The sequence below is a fragment of the Balaenoptera acutorostrata genome, chromosome 15, assembly GCF_949987535.1.
Source record: "Balaenoptera acutorostrata chromosome 15, mBalAcu1.1, whole genome shotgun sequence".
Classification (NCBI taxonomy): Eukaryota; Metazoa; Chordata; class Mammalia; order Artiodactyla; family Balaenopteridae; genus Balaenoptera; species Balaenoptera acutorostrata.
The window spans coordinates 66745064-66766334 of NC_080078.1; the positions used below are offsets into that span (position 1 = coordinate 66745064).

At 49.5% G+C, this 21271-nt stretch overlaps 2 protein-coding genes across 8 annotated transcripts in view; both read left to right on the plus strand.

Annotated features, from left to right (window-relative positions):
- AAR2 (AAR2 splicing factor) overlaps positions 1 to 14405 on the plus strand; it is a 69272-nt gene extending 54867 nt beyond the window's left edge. The window contains exon 4 of the mRNA XM_057530018.1: positions 13298 to 14405. Coding sequence (XP_057386001.1) covers positions 13298 to 13324 — 27 coding nt within the window. The 3' untranslated portion in view covers positions 13325 to 14405. The remainder of the gene's footprint in view (positions 1 to 13297) is intronic.
- A 2469-nt stretch (positions 14406 to 16874) lies between these two features.
- The window catches only part of DLGAP4 (DLG associated protein 4), a 188705-nt gene continuing 184308 nt past the window's right edge, over positions 16875 to 21271 (plus strand). For 2 of the 7 annotated variants that reach the window (XM_057528577.1, XM_057528582.1), the window contains exon 1: positions 16875 to 16951. The gene's annotated coding sequence lies outside the window, so the exon portion shown is untranslated. The remainder of the gene's footprint in view (positions 16952 to 21271) is intronic. The other 5 variants (XM_057528576.1, XM_057528578.1, XM_057528579.1 and 2 more) reach the window with 3 other exon arrangements.

Here is a 21271-nt window from a genome sequence, read left to right on the forward strand (position 1 = left end):
AATTCACGTTCTTTTATTTATTTATTTATGTATTTTATTTATGACTGTGTTGAGTCTTCGTTTCTGTGCGAGGGCTTTCTCTAGTTGTGGCAAGTGGGGACCACTCTTCATCGCGGTGCGCGGGCCTCTCACCGTTGCGGCCTCTCTTGGTGCGGAGCACAGGCTCCAGACGCGCAGGCTCAGTAATTGTGGCTCACGGGCCCAGTTGCTCCGTGGCATGTGGGATCTTCCCAGACCAGGGCTCGAACCCGTGTCCCCTGCATTGGCAGGCAGACTCTCAACCACTGCGCCACCAGGGAAGCCCCTATATATATTTTTTAGACTTATACCTAAGTAATTCCTTTTGGGAGATGCTTGTGTAAATGGTATTGAATTTCGTAATTTCAAATTCCACTTGTTCATTGCTGGTGTATAGGAAAGCAATTGACTTTTATATATTAACCTTGTATTCTGCAACCTTGCTAAATTCTCTTATTAGTTCCAGGAGTTCATGTGTAGCTTTATTTAAAAAAAAAAAACAACTGTCAAACTGTTTTCCAGAGGAGCTATATCATTTTACATTTCTACCAGCAATGTATGAGTCACCCAGTTTCTCTGCATCCTTGCTAGCATTTGGTGTTGTCGTTACTTTTTACTTTAGCCATTCTGATAGGTATATAGTCATAGCTCATTGTGGTTTTAATTTGCATTTCCTAATGGTTAATGATGTTGAACATCTTTTCATGTGCTTATTTGTCATCTGCATGTATTCTTTGGTAAAATGTCTATTCATGTCTGTTGTCCATTTTCTAGTTGGATTTTTTTTTACTGTTGAGTTTTTTACTGTTAGAGTTTTACATACTCTAGAACTAGTCCTCCAAACTATAGTTTTCAATATACCCTGAAATCTAGTATTTTTTAAAGATTTAAAAAATTTTGGGGCTTCCCTGGTGGCGCAGTGGTTGAGAATCTGCCTGCCAATGCAGGGAACACGGGTTCGAGCCCTGGTCTGGGAAGATCCCACATGCCGCGGAGCAACTAGGCCCGTGAGCCACAATTACTGAGCCTGCACGTCTGGAGCCTCTGCTCCCCAACAAGAGAGGCCGCGACAGTGAAAGGCCCGTGCACCGCGATGAAGAGTGGTCCCCACTTGCTGCAACTAGAGAAAGCCCTCGCACAGAAACGAAGACCTAACACAGCCATAAATAAAATAAATAAATAAATAAATAATTTTTTAAAAAAATGGGTAGCTTTCTGTTGTGTGACTGCCACCTCAATTTAAAAAAAAAAACATTTCTTTAAAAAAAAATTTTTATTTTATATTGGAGTATAGTTGATTTATAATGTTGTGTTAGTTTCAGGTGTACAGCAAAGTGATTCAGTTATACCTATACATATATCTATTCTTTTTCAGATTCTTTTCCCATATAGGTTATTACAGAGTATTGAGTAGAGTTCCCTGTGCTATACAGTGGGTCTTTGTTGATTATCTGTTTTATATACAGTAGTGTGTATATGTTAATCCCAGCCTCCTACTTTATCCCTCCCCCTCCCATCTTTCCCCTTTGGTAACCATAAGTTTGTTTTCTAAATCTGTGAGTCTATGAAATCTAGCATTGTTAGTCCTACAGCTTTATTATTCTTCTTCAATATAGTCTCTACAATAGAAAGTCCTTTGAACTTTCATATAAATTTTAGAATGTGCTTATCAGAACCTTGAGAAGATTTTGATTTGGATTGGGATCTATAGATGTATGTGAGGAGAAATGACACCTTTCAAATAGTGAGTGTTCCAATTTATGAACATAGTGTATCTCTCAATTTGTTAAGGTCTTATTTAATTTCTCTCTGAAAGGTTTTGTAATTTTCAGTGTAGAAGTCTTGCACATCTTTCATTAGAGTTATTATTAGGTATTCTATAGGCTTTGGTGCTATCGTAAATGGTATTGTTTATTTAAATTTTACTTTTAATTGTTTATTGCTCATACATGTAAATACAACTAATTTTTGAATATTAACTTTTTATACAGAGATCTGGCTAAATTCACTCATTTTAATAGTTTGCTTATAGGTTCTTTTGGATTTTCCACATACACAAAATGTCATCTGTGAATAAGGATATTTTTACTTCTTCTGTTCCAATTTTGTACATTTTTCCCTTCCTGATTGCACTGGCTAGCCTGTAATGTTGAATAACTATGGTGATAGTGGACAGTTAATCTAAAGGGAAAAGCATTCAAATTTTCACCAATGAGTATGATGTTAGCTGTAGGGTTTTGTAATGCCCTTTGTAAGATTAATGAAGATGCTTCTATTCCTAGATTGCTGAGAGTTTTTATTATGAATGGGTGTTAAATTTTATCAAATATATTTTCCACATCTTTTGAGATGATTATTTAACAAACTCTATTAAAGTGGTGAATTACATTGATAGATTTTTGAATGCCAAACAACTCTGCAGTCATGGAATAAATCACATTTGTTCATGATGTATTATGATTTTATATATGATTAGATTTGTTATGTCAATATTTTGTTTAGTAGTTTTGCATCTACATTCATGGAGATATTGGCTTATAATTTTCCTTTCTTGTAGTGTCCTTTACAGAATTTGGTAACAAGTTTAGGCTGAAATCATCAACCAGGTCACGAAATATCCCCTCCTTTTTTATTCTCTAGAAGAATTTACAGAATTGATTCTTTTTATTTTCTAAACATTTGAAAGAATTCACCACTGAGATCATCTGGGTTTAGAATTTTCTTTATGGTAAGTTTTTTTTTTTTTTTTTTTGGCCACGCCGCATGGCATGTGGGGTCTTAGTTCCCCAACCAGGGAACCACTCCAAGCCCCCTGAAGTGGAAGCGTGGAGTCTTAATATGATAAGATTTTAAATTACAGATTCAATTTCCTTAATGACTATTCAAAACTGTTATTTCTTTTGTGTCTGTTTTTTTTTTTTTTTTTTAATTTTTTATTATTTATTTATTTATTTTTGGTTGTGTTGGGTCTTCGTTTCTGTGCAAGGGCTTTCTCTAGTTGCGGCGAGCGGGGGCCACTCTTCATCGCGGTGCGCGGACCTCTCACTGTCGCGGCCTCTGTTGTTGCGGAGCACAGGCTCCAGACGCGCAGGCTCAGTAATTGTGGCTCACGGGCCTAGTTGCTCCGCGGCATGTGGGATCTTCCCAGACCAGGGCTCGCACCCGTGTCCCCTGCATTGGCAGGCAGACTCTCAACCACTGCGCCACCAGGGAAGCCCTTGTGTCTGTTTTAATAAGTAATATTTTTTTTTAACTTTGGGTTTATTTATTTATTTATTTATTTATTTATTTATTTATTTATGGCTGTGTTGGATCTTCGTTTCTGTGCGAGGGCTTTCTCTAGTTGTGGCAAGTGGGGGCCACTCTTCATCGCGGTGCGCGGGCCTCTCATTATCGCGGCCTCTCTTGTTGCAGAGCACAGGCTCCAGACGTGCAGGCTCAGTAATTGTGGCTCACGGGCCTAGTTGCTCCGCAGCATGTGGGATCTTCCCAGACCAGGGCTCGAACCCGTGTCCCGTGCATTGGCAGGCAGATTCTCAGCCACTGCACCACCAGGGAAGCCCCTAAGTAATATTTTTTGAGGAATTTGTCCACTTCAATGAAATTATCCACTTTTTGGCATAAAATTGTTTACAATATCTTGTTACCTTTTAAATGTCTGTAGCATCCATAGTGATGTCCTTTCTTCATTCCTGATGTTGATAATTTGTGTGATCTTTTTACCTCTGTCTCTTCTTGATCTTTTTTCGGAGAACCAACTTCTGGCTTTGTTAATTTGGAGGTCCATTTTATTTATGAATTTATTTATTTATTGGCTGCATTGCGCAGCATGTGGGATCTTAGTTCCCGACTAGGGATCGAACCCATACCCTCTGCAGTGGAAGCACGGAGTCTTAACCACTGGACTGCTGGAGAAGTCCCTGGAGGTCCACTCGAAATTAAAATTCTCAGCTTGAATTTTTTTTGGTAGCTCATCAATACTTACAATTCAGACCTAAAAGCCATGTGAGGGCCAGTCAATGTCCATACCTTCACAGGGGAGATTTTTCTTTAATCTCACACAGATCTCAGGCTGAGACAGACAGTTGTCTTTGCTGCCTGCCTCTGTGAGGCAGAATTTCTTTTGAAATTCACCTTTTTTTTCTGTGATGTAGCCCTTCCTGAGTCCATAATTTATGCAGGATGATCTCTGACTCATTTGGCTCTCTGCCCCATGTGGGCCATAGACTTTGTGTTACCTGAGCTGTAGGTGTCTGCGTGGCATCTCACAGCTTCAGTGTGGGTTTCTCATTGGTCTCATGTTCCCAATTTGAGGATTTCTCTACTTTCTTTAAGACTTATCCATTTCCATATTTTTTTTAATCTAGGATTTTTAGATGTTTAATAATAGGAAGATTTTAGTATCTCAGACCTTAGGGCATTTGCAGTGGCTGTTCCTTCTATCTGGAAAGCTTTTCCCCCAGATACCTGCAGGGATGTCATATCCCCTTCACTCTTTTCCTCAGATATTACCTTCTCAGTGAGCACTACCTGACTACCCTATTTAAAATTAATAATCTGCACCAACTCTCCAACTCTAGCACTTCCTACTCTTCTTACCCACATCTACCTTTTTCTTCCTTTTTTCATAGAACTTATAATCACCTAATAAACTGTATCATGTCTTTCATTATGCTTTTTGCTTATTGACCAGTCCCCTATGCTCTAGGGAGGCTGGACCTTTATCTTTTTGGTTTACTGAAGTCTCCCAAATTCCTAGGACAGTGTCTGGCACATAGCAGGTTCTCAGTAAATATTTCTTGAATTAATTGAACAAATAAAGGAATGCTTCCAGAAACCGGAGCCCTCTTATTAGATAGAGAGAGAAACAGGGGTCTCGAGAGAGAAAGGGATTTGTCCAAGGTCACCTGGAGAGGTGGTAGCAGAGCCAGGACCAGAACAATTACGCTTGACCTTTGTCCAGCACTCCACAGTACTGAAGTACAGTCACAGTCTCCTTGGAGCTTTGCCCCAGCCCCCAAGGTGTGGGCAGCGCAGGAAAAACAGTCCTCACTTCACAACACTGTTGACCACTTACTCCTGGAAGCATGGCCTTCCCCAGTTCGGCCCCCCATCAGTCTCTTGATCTTTCTTCTGCTTCTCTGCTCACATCATTTTAGCCTCTTCTGCTCAACTCTTTTTTTTTTTTTTTTTTTTGCCATGAATACCTTTTGCTGAAATACTGTAGGACTCACTTTCACAATAAGGTAACCAAACTGTTTCTAATAGAGGAACCAAGTAACATCCAACCCTCCATGTACAGCATCTTGTCATTTCTGGAAAAATCCTTTCACATTTTTAAATCAGCTTTGGCTGGAAGGCCTGGGCTATTGATTGAAGCGCAGAGTATCTCTGGAGATGCTGCGTGAGAGTTTTCATTGCTGCTTCGTTGGCTGGGAGCCCCACTGGCCGCTGAGGAGGGCACAGCCCCACCGACGGATGAGGAGGCCAGGCAAGATGAGCTGGAATGTAGGCAGGAGCTGGGTTCTGCACGTAGGGATACCCAGACTGTCGGTTTCTCATCCTCCTAGATGGGCTCGAGAAGATGGTCGTTTATGTGCACCTCTTGGGCTGCACCCCACAGGCCTACAAGACCTGTGCTTGCCCAACTTCAAGACCAAAGAAAGAGCCCAGAGTCAGCAACAGAGACATCAATGGTTTAATGAATGGGGGAGCTTACTTGTCTGAAGCAAGTCCTGGTGCGTGACACACGGCCGTGTGCGGTGACCTGGGGGCAGCACATGGCAGCAGTCTTCACTCTGCTCAGCTCTTGAAGGCTGCCGATTCTTAAGGTTCTACCCAGGTGATTTTCTTGTCTCTCTCGATGCCCTCTCCATGAGTGACTTTGTCTACTCCATGCCTTCCCTCTCTCTGTCTCCAACCCCAGCCTCTCCCCTGATTTCCCATTTCCCTGGACATCTCCTTACAAACCTCTGGTGACTGGGAGGCCCCTTGGGTGCAGGAGAAAAGCCTGGGTATCGAAGGCAGAATAGCTAGCTCCATCACCCACTTGGATCAGTCATTGCTGCTCTCTGAGCCTTGAATTTTCTCTCCAAGAAAAATGGGGTTGGCCTCACAGGTTGTTGGCGGGCGGTGGCTTCCAGGGAGTCTGTGGATCGACAGCCCTTTGAAAACTGTAAAATCCGGAGCCCGCAGGAGGAACAGCACAATGTGCCCTGAGATCCCTCACGTGACTCGGGCGCCCAGGTAGCCTTCCTCCCCTTTGCCTTTTGCCCAGTCCTCCCCTCTCAAGGCTGTCCTATCAGCCGCCCACACCAGAAACCTGAGTCTCATTTTTGCCTCCTCCCTTCCCGTCGCCCCACATCAGAATCCATCAGCAACAACTCTTGATTCTGTCTCTTTGACGTCTCTCCCGACTATCTCCTTCCTCTCCCTTTCCACAGCTGCAGCCTAGTCCAGGCCCATCCCCTCTCTGGATGGTTGCAGCGGCCTCGGCACTAGCCTCCCTGCCTCCAGTCTCATGCTCTCTTGATGGCCATCCTCTACACTGGACACCATTAAACAACATTGGGTCACATCTTCCCTGTCCTCTAAACCCTGTAACAGCACCTCTTTGCCTCCCAGATGAAGGCTGAGCTGTTCACCTGGTACTCAAGGTCTTTCCTGATCCAACCCCTGCTCTGGCCTCAGCTCTGCTGCTCTCCACACACACCCGCACTCAACTGTTTGCTTTTCCCTGAATCCCCTGTGCCTCCTGCCTTTTGTTCATGACAGTCCCTCCACCCAGCATTTCCTCCCTTCTTCCCTTGCCTGCTGTGGGGTTGTCACAGCCCCTGTAGTGCACTGCAGAGTAGGAGAGTGAAAGGTGTACACACAGCATGCAGGCATTTTGATATGACAATGATCCCACTTTTGCCAGAAATCTTTGGAAATAGCCTCTCCTCCCCTAGGCTTAACCATCAGATGTGAGAGTTGCCTCTTAAACCCAAGATTTAGACTAGTGTGATCAACCAGATGGGCTGCTTGGGTAAGGTCAACCAGAGGACACAAGGGTTTAGGGTTGACCAGATATCCACAGGGTGAGGTATGTCTATGAGATGCTTTGAGTGGGATTCACTAGATACTAAGACAGGTGGGATCTGGTCACCTCTTTGCTTGAGCTGGTGGTGTCAGATACCCTGGTGATGTCAGCCTTGGAGTCGGCTCAAGAGGACTGAGGCCAGAAAGGGGCTGAGACCCATCTGTCCACGTCCTTTCATTTCTCCCCCTCCACTCAAGGGTCCTTGAGCTGCCAGCTACCACTCCTTCCCAACCTCACAGCAGCACTTTGTTCAGGTCTCTGGGGGCCATTCCAGCAAGTTTTAGCATAATCTGGGACTTTATCCTGGTTCCACCGCTTTCTCCCTGTATATCCTTGGATAAGTGAATTAACTTCTTTGGGCCTCAGTTTCCTTTCTGAAAAATGGGGCTCTTAAATCCTACCAACTGCGGTATTCAGAGGATCAGCTGAAATGGTCCCTCCGAAGCTTTTGGTGTATGCACAGGAAATAAATGTCCTTCTGTCCCTCCCACTCCCCCTACACTCTATTTCAAGGGAGAAGACTTTGTTCCATTCATATCTGAGATACTCTTCCAATTCCGCACGTGGCCCAGGGCCTAACATACGACAGGTGCCCGTAAGTGTTTCTGAATTGGTCATGTAAGGGAGGGTGACTTGGGGGGATAAGTAGTGCCCTGTCCAGGGCATTTGGACATGGGGTAAGGGCAGCACAAATGCACCTTCCCCTTATGTCACACAGGCTTTAGGTTTTGAACCCTGCAGACCCAGGTTCAAATCCTGGCTGTGCTCTTACTTGCTCTGAAATTTGGGGCCTGTGATCACCGGTCTCCGTGCCTCAGTTCCTCATCTGAAAAGGGATGGGGGGGATCCCCAGGTCAAAGGGGTGTGATGAGGGTCAGAGCCGACACACAGTAGGTACTCAGGAAATGGGACCCAACTTGTCCTCCTCCTCCTCCCTCCCTCCCTCCCTTCCTTTCTTCCATGTGAGAGATGTCTCCAAGGAGACGAGAGGAACTATTTAAGGAAAAGAGCCGAAGGCTCTGGTGGGAGCAGATGGTAGCTCGGGCATCTGGGAGGCTGAGGCAGGTGGTCTGGCCCTCCAAGCAGACAGTGGAACCCAAGCACCTCCCGTCCCAAAAAGCACCAGGGCTGGCCCTGGAGGTGAATCTATGTTGAGGGGCAGAGAAAAAGCATTTCTGGCGTCACAGAGCAGGGACAGAACACTGGACCTGGCTGTGCTTTTGACTCACTTGATGACCCTAGAAAAGTCCCCGCCCTCGTCTCTTGGCCTGTGAGCGAGTAGGAGGCCCTACTGAGTGGGGTAGGGCAGGGAGAAGGTAGGATTGCAGGGAGGAGGCTGAGTTCCAGGCTGAGACTAGTGTGAGGGAGGGTACCTGGCAGAAATTCATTCATTCATTCGCTCACTCGTCCATTCATTCCATTCATATGAATGAATGGAGCGCCTTCCTCAGCCAGGCCCTGAGCACACTTCATTTCAAGCCCTCCTCAGAATATCCTTGTTGTGATATTTTTTCCCCCAGTGTACAGATGAGGAAGCTGAGGCTCCGAGAGGCAAAAGGAGTTGCCCTGGTTCACAAAGAAAGTCAAAGATTCTTTCCCAGTCTTGTCCTCATTTTCCATAGATCCCCACCACCTTCAGTTGAAAATCCTGATTCCTCAGAGGACTTCAAGGTCGTGATGATCCAGCCCTGGCTGGATTCTGGCTTCATCTTTGAACTCTGAGACTTCAGCCCCAATGAGCTGCCCACAGTGGCTTGCAAGGGCCCGGCCTGGCCTCCAGGGCTTAGTGTACACTCTCCCCTCTTGCTGGAATGTCCACTCTGTCCTTCCTTTGCTCATCAGACTAAGTCCTGCACAGCTTGGGAGTCACCTCTTCCTGGACATCTTCCCACACTCCCCCGACAGTTGGTCAGGGCCCCTCTGGAATGGTGGGTTTTCTTGGGTTTCCCCTGGAGCTGGCAAGGCTCCTGAGGCCAGAGACATTCCTCCTACAACTGCGTATCCCCGGTGCCCAGCATAGGGCTTGGCCCAAGTGGTATCAGTGAGCATGGAATGAATGAATGAACGAGATGAAGAACACCCTGGGGCTCCACTAGTAGCTTCACTCCTTTTGTTCTCCAGACATTTCCCAGGCACCTCCACCATGCCAGGCTTGATGCCAGCCCCAGGGACAACAATAACCCAGGCTTGCAATTTACTCTGTGGTTTACAACGAGCTTCTATCTTAAAAGTCACAACCACCCTGCAAAGTAGGTGTTCATGCTTGTGTCCATTTTCCAGATGTGGAAACTGAGGCCCAGTGAGGTTGAGTGACTTGCCTAGTCACAGCTAGTATGTGACAGAGCCAAGATCTGAACCCAGGCCTGCTCAGTCCAGAGGTCACACTCCTTCCACACCATCAAAACAAAGCAAAACAAAGCAAAGGAATATGTGAATACTCAAAAAAATTGGAAAACATAGGAAAAGAGAAGGAAGAGTGAAGTCCTATATTCCGCCCCCCTTCGACCCTGTGATATATTTCATTAACAGTCTGAGAATCTCCTACTTACTTTTGCTGAGCGTCTGTGTTCAAGGAAGTAACTTGGTCAAGGTCACACAATACAAGCAGCAGGATGTGAACCCAGATTGCTGGCCACAATTTGAGGTGAATTCAATGTGGCCTCAGACCTCAAGGAGCTATATCCAGTTTTATGTAAGAGATGGAAGCAAACAGGTGTGTTTTACTTTGGGTTCCCCCCAAAAGCAGCAGCCCCTGAGACAGTGACTTGAGCACAGGTAGTTCATTTGGGAGGTGATCCTAGGAAGTGGGAGGGAGGGAGCCTGGAGAGTGAGACAGGAGAGGAGAGAAAGTCAATAAAGTGTGCATTAGCACATGGCCACTGGAATGCCATCCTGCTGGGGACCTTCCGAGGAACAGTGGAGAAGACGCCTCAGAACTGCCTCCCTGAAGGAGGAGCATTTACCCACTGATTCCTGACCCCATGATGGAAGGATGCTCCTAAGGGCATTAACTCCCCTGCATTTCCAAGTTGTCCTGTGCTTGAGCTCCTGTGACTTCAGAAAATGCTGTCTGTTTACAACAGCAAAGACATGGAAGCAACCTTCATGTGCCCAACAACAGATGAATGGATAAAGAAGATGTGGTATGTATATACAATGGAATACTACTCAGCCATAAGAAAGAATGAAATAATTGCCATTTGCAGCAACATGGATGGACCTAGAGATGATCATACTTAGTGAAGTAAGTCAGACAAAGAAAGACAAATATTATATGATATCACTTATATGTGGAATCTAAAAAAATAACACAAATGAGCTTATGTACAAAACAGAAACAGTCTCACAGACATAGAAAACAAACTTATGGTTACCAAAGGGGAAAGGGAGGGAGGGATAAATTCTGAGTATGGAATTAACAGATACTCACTGCTATATATAAAACAGATAAACAACTAGAAGTTACTGGATAGCACAGGGAACTATATTCTGTATCTTGTAATAACCTATAATGGAAAATAATCTGAAAAAGAATATACATATCACTGAATCACTTTGCCATACATCCGAAACTAACACAATATTGTAAATCAACTATACTTCAATTATTAAAAAAAAAAGCCATCAGGCAGAAGAATTGGAGAGACCTGTTGGGTGCCTCCAGTGGACCAGTGTCTGGGAGCCGTCCGCTTTGGCTGCTGCTGGACTCCAAGGTGGGTGCCAAAAGCATTTGTTATAAGGTGTTTGAGACATGGTGTGTCTTTGCAATCATAAAGCATCTGGGGAGTCTACAGTTAACAATACTGTATCGTATACTTGAAATTTGCTAAGAGTGTAATCTTAAGTGTTCTCACCACAAGAAAAAAAAGGTAACTATGTGAGGTGTGGATATGTTAATAAACTTGATTGTGGTGATCATTCCAAAATGTATACGTATATCAAAACATCGAGTTGTACACCTTAAATATATACAATTTTTATTTGTTGATTATACCTCAATAAAGCTAAAGAAGAAAGAAAGAAAGAAATACTTGGTAATACCAAGGGGAAAAAATAAAGTATTTGGGGTGACAAACTGGGAATGGGGAATGGGGCGTAGAAGTTAGGGAAGGTTTCCCCAGAGTAGGTGACATCTGAGTCGAATTTCAAAAGATGAGTATCCAATGGGGGAGAGGCATTCCAGGTAGAAGGACCTGCACAGGCTGAGGTGTGAAACAGCTTGTCTTTGGGAGAAACTGCAGAGCCTGTACCTGAGTCATGGGATTTGACCAGAATTGAATTAGGAGAGGGTGCAAAAGACAAATGGTGAAGAGTTTTGAATACCAGGCTAACTCTGAATACCAGTTCAAACTTTCACCCCAGGTGGTAGGGAGCCAAAGCAGAGTTCTGAGCAAGGGAGGGACACATCTGTTTTATAGAACGATGTCTCTGAGGCTGGTGTGGAGGATGTATTGGAAAGGGAGAGACTGGAGCAGGAGTCCTGGGAGGAGGCTGGAGTGGTCCAGTCAGGGGATGCAGAGGCTGAGCCAGGGCAGAGACAGAGCAATGGGGAGGAGGGGCCAGACCCAAGGGCTATGTAGGGGAGAGAGAGTTCATTGTGTGCAGTAGGGTGAGGAGAAAGAGGCCAACCCTCACTGCCTGCAGGGGCCCTGGGATTTTCCTCCCTCTCCATTTCTCCCAGGGGCTGACCAAGGCTGACCAGATGCCTGGTTGACCCAGAGAGCAGTGTTGGGGCCAGGCATCCCCAGATCCGATCTTGACTATGGACATTATCTGGTTTGGTCACAAGCCAAGACTCATCATTAGCTAGATGTGGTTACCACTCAGATCTAGTCATTACCAGAGCTGGTCTTTACCCAAGGCTGGAGGTTACCTGCTGCCAAGTGGACTCTCTCCACTTGGTTTGAGTCATTCTGTCCTCTCCTAGGGTCTTTCTTCTTCTTCTTCTTTTTTTTTTTTTTAAACTTTGGGTTTATTTATTTATTTATTTATTTATTTATTTATGGCTGTGTTGGGTCTTCGTTTCTGTGCGAGGGCTTTCTCTAGTTGCGGCAAGGGGGGGCCACTCTTCATGGCGGTGCGCAGGCCTCTCATTATCGCGGCCTCTCTTGTTGCAGAGCACAGGCTCCAGATGCGCAGGCTCAGTAATTGTGGCTCACGGGCCTAGTTGCTCCGCGGCATGTGGGATCTTCCCAGACCAGGGCTCGAACCCGTGTCCCCTGCATTGGCAGGCAGATTCTCCACCACTGCGCCACCAGGGAAGCCCTCCTAGGGTCTTTCTTGAAGCCTGTGGCTCGGCATGGTCTGAGCTGGTGGGCTGATGGCAGGGGTCAGAAGAGAATCTGACACCCAGGCTGCCACAGCCTCTTCCCCACGATATCAGCCCCTTTCTGGCCTCTGGCTGGCTCAGGCAAACATCCCACAGTCCCACAACTTCTGTTCCCTTCAGAGCCCTGACCGCTCTGTGTTGTGCTTGGGTTAGAACACACGTTCCCAAATGGACCATGCCTGTCCTCAACTCTCCCCATCTCTCTCAGTCTCTCCATCTCTCTGTCTCTATGAGTTTCTCTCTCTCTTTTTAAATACGGACCTCAGGGACTCATGATTGAGTTAAGAGCATCCTTGGCTCATGACACAATCTCAGGATTGGTCCATGCATGGCCCTATGTAAATAATATAATACAATACACTATAAAACACAACATATGTGCCTGTGAACCACTGTCCCCTACCCCCACCCCCCGGCCCAAGAACTAGAACAGAAACAAAATCTGACATCCACTTCTGTGCTCCAGCCCAGCCCATCCCCCAGCTCTCTGCCAGAGGTCACTAATATTCTGAATTTTGAGTTTATCCTTCCCTAGTTTCTTTGTTTTTAGTCTTCTTACATGTATGAATGCCTAAACAATTTATTTGTTTTTACTTGTTTATTATTTTAAAAAGTATACTGTATAGAATGTTGTCGTTAAAAAAAAAAGCCTCAATGCCACTTTGGTGAGAATTCATCCATGTTGTGTGTAGTTGTGATTCATTCATTTTAAGGGCTATGTGTGACTATACCACAATTTATTTATTTGTTCCATCTCTCGTCAATTGATAATTGGATTGTTTTCAGGTTTTCTGATCTTACGAACAGTGCTGCTGTGGATATTCATCTGCATTTCTCCTAATGCTCGTCAAAAATGTGTTGTGTTCCAGGGTTGGCATCACCTGGAAACTTGTTAGAAATGTAGACTCTCCAGCCCTGCCCTAGACCTGCCGAATCAGAATCTGCCTTTGAACAAGATCCCTGGGGGATTCCTATGAACATTAAAGTTTGAGAAGCACTGGCCCAGGCTACGTGTGCAGGGTTCTCTTGGGCACACGTATCCAGGAGTGGATTTGCTGGGTCACAGTGGTGTTGCAGTACAGAGAGCTGCACTGATCTACATCTTTACCCACACTTGGTATTGTCAGACTTTCTCATTTTTGCCAGTCGAATGGGAATAAAGGGGCAGCTCATCACTGTCTGGACTTACCTCTCCCTGATGACTAATGAGGTCAGGCAACTCCTCGTGTTTACCGGCCATGTTTCCCTTCTGTGAAATGCCCTGTTGGTGACTTTTGCTCTTCTGGGCTCACTCAGCTCTACCCCTACCTTTGCACTTGCTATTCTCTTAGCCTGAAACAACTTCCCCCTTCACTGCCCAGTGTCCGTTCTTCCAGGAAGCCCTCCACGACTGCTGCTCAGGTTGTGAGCCTCTTCAGCCTCACTGGCAGGAAAACTTGGTGTCACTGTCCCTTCATTTCATCTCCTGGAGGCTGTTCCTCACCAAAGAGATTGCAAACCTTACGGCTTGGCCCCCACAGAGTTTTGTTTTGTTTTGTTTTTCAATTTAGTTCCATCATTTAAAATTTGGAAAATTTTGTATTTTAAAAAATCCGAAAAATTTTATATTTAAAAAAATCGGAATTGCTGATTTCTCTTCAAAAAAACAAGATGTAACCCCACTGGGCCTCTTTTCCTACATGGCAACAATCAGCTGGTGCTGAGTAGGGGCTGCCCCTGCCAGACCATGTGTCACAGTCCCCACACCTCCACGCTCACCGCCTGCTTGATGACCTGCCTGGGCTCCGTGAGCATTTAAGTTTGTGACGCTTGCCTAAGCACACCAATTGTTTATTCCTCTAAATCTCTCCCATCCTTTTCCTTCTCCCCATAACTCTGTCTCTGTCCCCCCTCAGGCCTTCACACATGTCCCCTGGACTGTCACACCAGCCTCCCCACGACCTTGCTTTTCTAGTCTTGCCCTTTCCAGTCCACTGACCATGTCACAACCCCACTCAAGAACCAACAATGGCTCCCCATTGCCTTCCCAGGCATCTCCTGACTTTCTAAAAAAAAAAAAAAAAAAAAAGCAGGGACTTCCCTGGTGGTCCAGTGGTTAAGACACTGCGCTCCCAATGCAGGGGGCCTGGGTTTGATCCCTGGTCAGGGAACTAGATCCCGCATGCCGCAACTAAGACCCAGTGCAGCCAAATAAATAAATATTTTTAATTTAAAAAAAGCATTATTACATTACGAATATTTCATGTTCACAACAAAGTCTAGAGAACAGCATAACAAACACCCATGTACCCACCACCCAGCTTAAGAAATAAACCATTTCAAGTGTAATTGAAGCCCCATTACATTCCCTTCCCTTTCTCCCTCTGGGTCACCACTCTTTTGAATTTGCTCTTTATCACTGCCATGCGTGTTTTTATGTTTTTATGTAATACACTTATATTACATATGCATGTGTCCCTAAACAATATATAGTATTGTGTTGTGGGTTTTCAAACTTTATATATCTGGCATCAAACTGTGTCTTCCATATTCAATTTGCTTTTTTCATCCAATGATGTATTAAAAAAATTTTTTTATTGTATTGAAGTATAAAATTCATACAAAGAGTACACGAATCATAAGTGTACAACTCTGAATTTTCACGAATTGCATCAACAGTGTGTTTTTCTGAGACTTATTTTCATGGACGCATGTGGCTTGCATTCACCTATTTTGAAGATCATGATGTGGAGAGCTTTCCCACTGCCTGAATTCATCACTATTTACCCCATCTCTGCTTGATGGATAGCTAGGCTGTGTCCAGCTTTCCACTATTACACATGATGCTGCTATGAACATCCTTGTACAAGTCTCCTGGGACCCCTGTGTGAGGTGTTCTCCAGGGCAAAGCCTGCTCATCTTCAACCTGACCATATGTTGCCAGGTCACTGCCCAGCTCTTGGCTCTTGCTGGCTCCCAGATCAGACAATAAAGTCTTCCCAACTGCTCCAGGCAGCGCATTCTCTGTGGCCCTATTGACACTCTGCCCAAACATAAACCACCTCTTTGCCTGCCACACACTCTCCTTCCTCCCCCTGGAACTCCAGACTCACTTCTCCTTCCAGGCCCTACTAAAGCTGCCTCCTCCAAGGAACATGACCTCATGGTGTCACCTCCTCTGAGTGACATCCTCTCACCACAGTTGTCAGGGCCCATGAAGACAGAGACAAACCTAGACCAGACAGTGGGAAAGGAGAAGAGAGGCATGGATGGGCAGATAGGGAGTGTGAGAAACTGGGATATGTGACTGATTGCTCAGGGCTTTGATGGATGAATAGGAGTTTGCCAGGTAGAGATGGTGGGAAGGCATTGCAGACACAGGGAAAGGCAGAGAAGCACTGGAACAGACGTTTCTGGGATGAGGATGAGGCAGGGTGGGTGGGTGGTGGATGAAGCCGGAAAAAGAGCTTGTAAGGAGCCTTGAATGCCAACCTTTAACACCATTTTGACTCTGCATTCAACTGGCATTCTTGGGAGATGTGGGAGCCAGAGAGAGTGAGCACATTCATTTGACACTTACTGAATGCCAGGCACCAGCAAGGAGCTTAACATCCATTATCTCCTTGTTTCCTCGATCCCAGTTGGGGATACTATACTAGTGTTGTTCCCATTTTAGGTGGAGAAACTGGGGCTCCAAAAGGACAGTCTCTCATCTCTGATCTCAGAGCCTCAGGAGAGGTAGGATGGGTACTCTGCCCGGTCCATCCGACTTCAGGGATTGTTTTTAACCCCCGTGCTGCCATAGGCAGGAAGACACCAGGGAGAGGTTTCTGCAAGAAACGGGTCACCAGGAGGGGGCACACGTTCCCAGCGGCAGGACCCCTAAGTTCGAATCCCAAGGGCCTCCTGACTCGCACGGTATGACCCAGACCAATCTCGTCCTCTGTGGGCCTCAGTTTCTCTTCTCCACGGGGCCGGCGCTCGTCAACCTACGTTCCCGCTGACCCACTCTGCAGCCTGGAGTTCCAGGTTCCCGCGCTACCGCAGCCCGCGCTGTGTGACCTTGTGCCAGTAGCCTGCACTCTCTGAGCGGCCAACCAGGGATCTCCAAGCGCCCTTCCGGCTCGCGACCCAGCGTCGCCGGCTGCGGAGACCCTCCCCCTCCCCCCCGGGGTTGCGGGGGCGTGAGTGGGGGTGGGCGTTGGAAACGGCGCCCCCCCCCACCCCCAGCCCCGGGCCGGTGGCTGCATCCGCGCCTGGTTTTGGGCGCAGCCGCGCGGCCCCCTCCCCCGCGCGCCTCTCCCCGCCCCCCGCCCCCCGCCCCCTCCCCGCCGCTCTCGGGGAGCCGGGGCCGCGCGGCTCCTCCTCCCGCAGCCGCATCTGGGGCGCCGCGCCGGCCAGAGGAGAGGCATGGGGCGCCCGCGGGCCGGGGCCGGGGCCGGGGCCGGGGCCTAGGCGAGCGGACCTGCGAGCGGACCTGAGCGGCGGCGGCGGCGCAGCGCAGCGGCCGAGCGGGCCGGAGGCGGCAGGGGCGCCGGGCGCAGGTGAGGGCGCGGGGGTGGCGCGCGGTAGCCTGGACCCCCTTTCCGGGGCCGGTGCGCCCCGTCCCTCGGCAAGACCCCGAAATCCGGGTCTCCTCTCGGACAGACCTCCCTAAACCGAGGGGCGGCGCTGGCGCAGAAAAGCCCCCTCCCCCTGCCAGTTCTGTCTTCCGAGCCCCCGATCCGAGGGGGCGGCTCTGCGACTGGGAAGCCCCCTTCTCTGGGTGGGATCCCCCAATCTAGGTCTCCCCCGACCCTCAAGCCGGGGGGCGGTGGCGCTGGGCCCGGAACCCTCTATCTGGGGCCGGGCCCCCATTCCACCTCTTTTTCCCGCGGACTCCCCCTTGTCAACCGGTTGCCAAAGCTGGGAAGCCTCTCCTCCGGCCCGACCCTCCATCAGCAGGGCGGACGGGGGGTCAGGTAGACCCCTTCCCTGCCCACCAACCTTGGAGCTAAGGAGACGGAGGGCTCTGCCGGCCGGCCGGCCCGGGCATTCCTCCATTCAACCCAGCTGCTTCCGATCCCGCCTCAGTAGCCCGGGGAGCCTGCCCGGCCGGCTCCCCGCTTCCCGAGCTCTTTCCCCGGACCTGGCATCTGGGGAGGGGGCAGGGGCACCCCCACCCCCCCGCTGCATAGCGCCCCCTCCCTGTTTGCGTACCCGGGAGGGGCCGGGCTGACCCGGCACCTGGGCTGGGGGGGTGCTCACATGGCTACTGGAGGCCCCCACGTGCGGCGCCCCGCGGTGAAAGGGGTTCGCGTTCAGAGCGGGTGGCGGGTGGACCAGGTGGCCCGAGAGGCCAGCTGGGTCCAGATGTGCCGGGCCTGCTGGGAGGGGACATGTGCTACCTGGACATGTGATGGCCTCTGGCCTCTTTCGACCAAACCTACCGCCTCCAATCCCCCTCCATCCTTCCATTCCTCTATCCCTCATCCCTCTTCCTTCTCCCTTCTTCCTCGGCGCTGCCTGTGTTGCAGAGGGGCTGCCAGAGACTGTTGATGTGGGGAAAAAATGAAATAGGGGAAGGGCTTATGGGATGGGGAAGGCCAGTTGCAGGGCTTGGGGGATGAGGGGGCGGAGGAGGTGCCCCTAGGATGGGAAGCCTCAAGCTTGGAAAGCAGGGCTAATGGGGGGAGGGTTCCTGCACCCACACCTGCCTGGAAGTGGAAATATCAGAGGGGGAGGGGGCTGCAGTCCCCAGCCTCAAGGGAGGCTGGGCTGGCCTGGCTCTACCCGGTTGTACCTCCTGGCCCAGCCCAGTTCCCTGGGGTCTTGGCTCCTTCTACCTCTGGGCCTTCGCTGGTGGGAGGGGGCTGTGTCTTCTGCCAGGCCAGAGGTGCTGAAGCGAGATTGTACAGGACCGTCTCAGAGAGGCTGTTGGAGGAGCCCAGTTTCTGTCCCACAGGGGGGACTGTGGGCTGCCTGGCCCCAGGGTGGCCTGAGGGGCCTGACTCCTGTGGGCAGCAGGACTGGGTGGGGCTGCAGAGCCGGTAGCCTGTTGGTAGCTGGAGTGTTGGGAGCCACCGCCAGGCCCCGGAACTGGGCTGTTGGCAGCCAGTCAGTGGCAGATGCCAATTGTATTCCCAGCAGCTCCTGGAGACACTGGCTGTGCACGTGGGGCAGGCGTGTGTGCTCGTGCCTGTGCCGTGGCAGGGGTGCGCCAGGGCTCCTGGGTCCTCCTGGAGCTGAGAGGCGGCCGCTGGACTTAAGCGAGTGTGCTTGTGTGTGGTGTCCCTGGCACCCGCCCCTCATTCATCCATCCGAGGCCAGGCTAGGCCTGTGCAAGGCGCTGGGGACATGTGATGGCCTGATGTGGTCCCCACCCTCGAGGAGCCCCTGTTTTGTCAGGGGGAGACGGTCTGTGCTGGGCACTGGGGACAGAAGGCAAGGTCCAGACTGGAGAGGAGGTGTGGGGTGGAGCGGGCTGATGGACGGCTGTCATGTGGGACCCAGGGCAGCATCCCGCTAGTGCCAGCCTTGCTATGGAGCTGTGGGTTTGAGGGCTGTGCCCTGAGCGCGAGGCTGCCTGGCAGCTGAGTTGGTGTTTTTGAAGACAGTCTGTGCAGCACTTGGAAACTAAGGATAGATTGTGTACTTTGGAGCTTTCAGAAGACTCAGTGACGTATTGGACGTACCGGGGGCACCCACTGGCATCTCGTTAGGTTCTTGTGTGGTTTATGGGCCACTGGCTTCATCAGTGCCAGCGTTTCTCCATGATGGGGAGGCCCTGAGGAATTGTATAGGGCATTCTGTGTGATGGGGGCAGGTGGTCTCTACCCTCCTATACATCCGTGATTGATTGATTGAAAGATTCATTCATTCAAAACAGCATTAAAAAATAGCATTGTCTGATTACAGTGCATTTAAACACTTTCACTTAAACATTCTGGAATGTGAATTCATAAAATCGTGAATGCAGATTTTTTTTAAGCACACAGTAAGTACTCAATAAATACCCACAGCTCCCAGGATGAAGCCCAGCCTCCTTCCCCAACTCGCTACTCCTCTAGCCACATCTTGCACCGCTGCGCCCCCCCCGCCCCGCCACCTTTTGGCTCCGGTCCCCCTAGCCTGCTTTCAGTTCCTGGAACAGGCCAGGTTCCCTCCAGCCTCAGGGCCTTTGCACATGCTGATTCCTCTGCCTGAACCTCCTGCCTTCCTTCCCCTCATTTGCCTACTTAACTACTACTCATCATCCAGGTCTCCAGAAAAAAGCTTTCCTTGGTACCCAGGCCAGGTTGTGTCCCTGTCACCACCTTTACAGCCCCATGGGCCTCTGCCTTCAGTGACCCAGTCACCATGCCTTATTATTGGATGTCGCTCAGTGTGGTTGGTGTGGGAAGGGCCAGGGTTATGCCTGCCTCTTCATGCCATTCCCCTGGGGCTGAGGACAGGTCTAGGCCATTCTCAGTCAAGGACTGGTTGGTAGGGCATGGTGGGACCCTTGGCCAGTCCCAGTCGCCACCTTGACCATCCCTGTGGGTTCCTGGCCTCCAGCTGGGTCTGCAAACCTAGAGGCATTTGGCTGGGCTCTGATAGGCCTGTGGCCTCTAAATTCCCAGTACATCTAGGAGCCCCCAGAGGCTCTACAAGAGGGTGAGGGGCCGCACTTGGGCAAGACCCTACATCTTCAGTGGTGTGTCTGTGCCCATCTTGCCAGGCATTTATTCCTGAATCAGTTCATCTGCTCACATCATCACCTATTTACTGGTTCATCCCTTCTTTCTTTCACTAGGCCACCAGCTCCTTCACCTCTCCAGTTCCTAATCATCCATTCTGTCTTTGGGCCACCATTGCTTCCTGAGGCCTGCTGAGTGCCCAGCCCTGTGCCAGGCATGGGGACCCAGAGGCCCCCCACAGGGCCCTGCTCTGTAAACTCTAGTCATCCTGCCAGGCCCCTCTCAGTGATGGAGGCTGGGGCTGCCCGAGTGCTGGGAAGGGGCCACTAGTTAGGACCTGCAGGGAGTGCTTCCTGGAGGACACACACTGGATCTGGGGTGGATTTTGGAGGATTAGAAGGATTTGGGTCGATGGAGAATGGCGGGGAAGGGCACTGCTGGCTGAGAGAACTGCATGGTTAGAGGCAAGGAGGCAGCCAAGTGCTGGGTAGGCTTGGGGTTGGTGGGGGTATGTGTCCTTCTAGGAGGAGGTGGCCTCCTGAGCGGGCTGGCCATGGAGGTGGGCAATGTACTGTCATGGTGGGTGTCCAGCCTGTGCCAGGAGCCTTGTTGCTGCCTTGCTGTGTGCTCTTGGATGAGACATGTTCCCTCTCTGGACTGCCTTAGTAAAGTGAAAGCTAGGGCCTGGTGAACTCAGAGGGGCCTTGCGTCTACCCACAGTCTGGAGTCTGTGATCCTGACAGCCCGGGAAGGGAGTCCTCAGGGGCCCTGCCTCTTCTTTGCGCGTGGGGAGGGCTGTCCCACATTGGGGCTTGGTGGCTTTGAGGGGCTGGGCGTGAGGCTCCGAAGTTCCTTCTAATGGAGGATCCTGACGGTTAAGGGAGTGTGGAGGCCGGCTCAGCTGGGAGGGGGCCCCTGCCATGCAAACTCTCACTCCACCCTCTTTGGGAAAGGCTCTCACTAAGGAGGGGCTTCCTGTGTTGCACCAAAGGCAAGCCCACTCCCCGCTTCATCAGACTCTTGTGGGGGGAACCCTTTAAAACTCAGGTGACTAGATTTTCTTTTGTTGTGGCCTCTGAGGAGGGGGGAGCGGGTGAAGACTGTTCTGCTCCCACACCCACTTCACAGTGTCTCCTGGTGGTTGCCCCAGGCCAGGACTGAGGCCTGTAGGGTGTGTGCGATACTCTACAGTTTGCAGAACACATT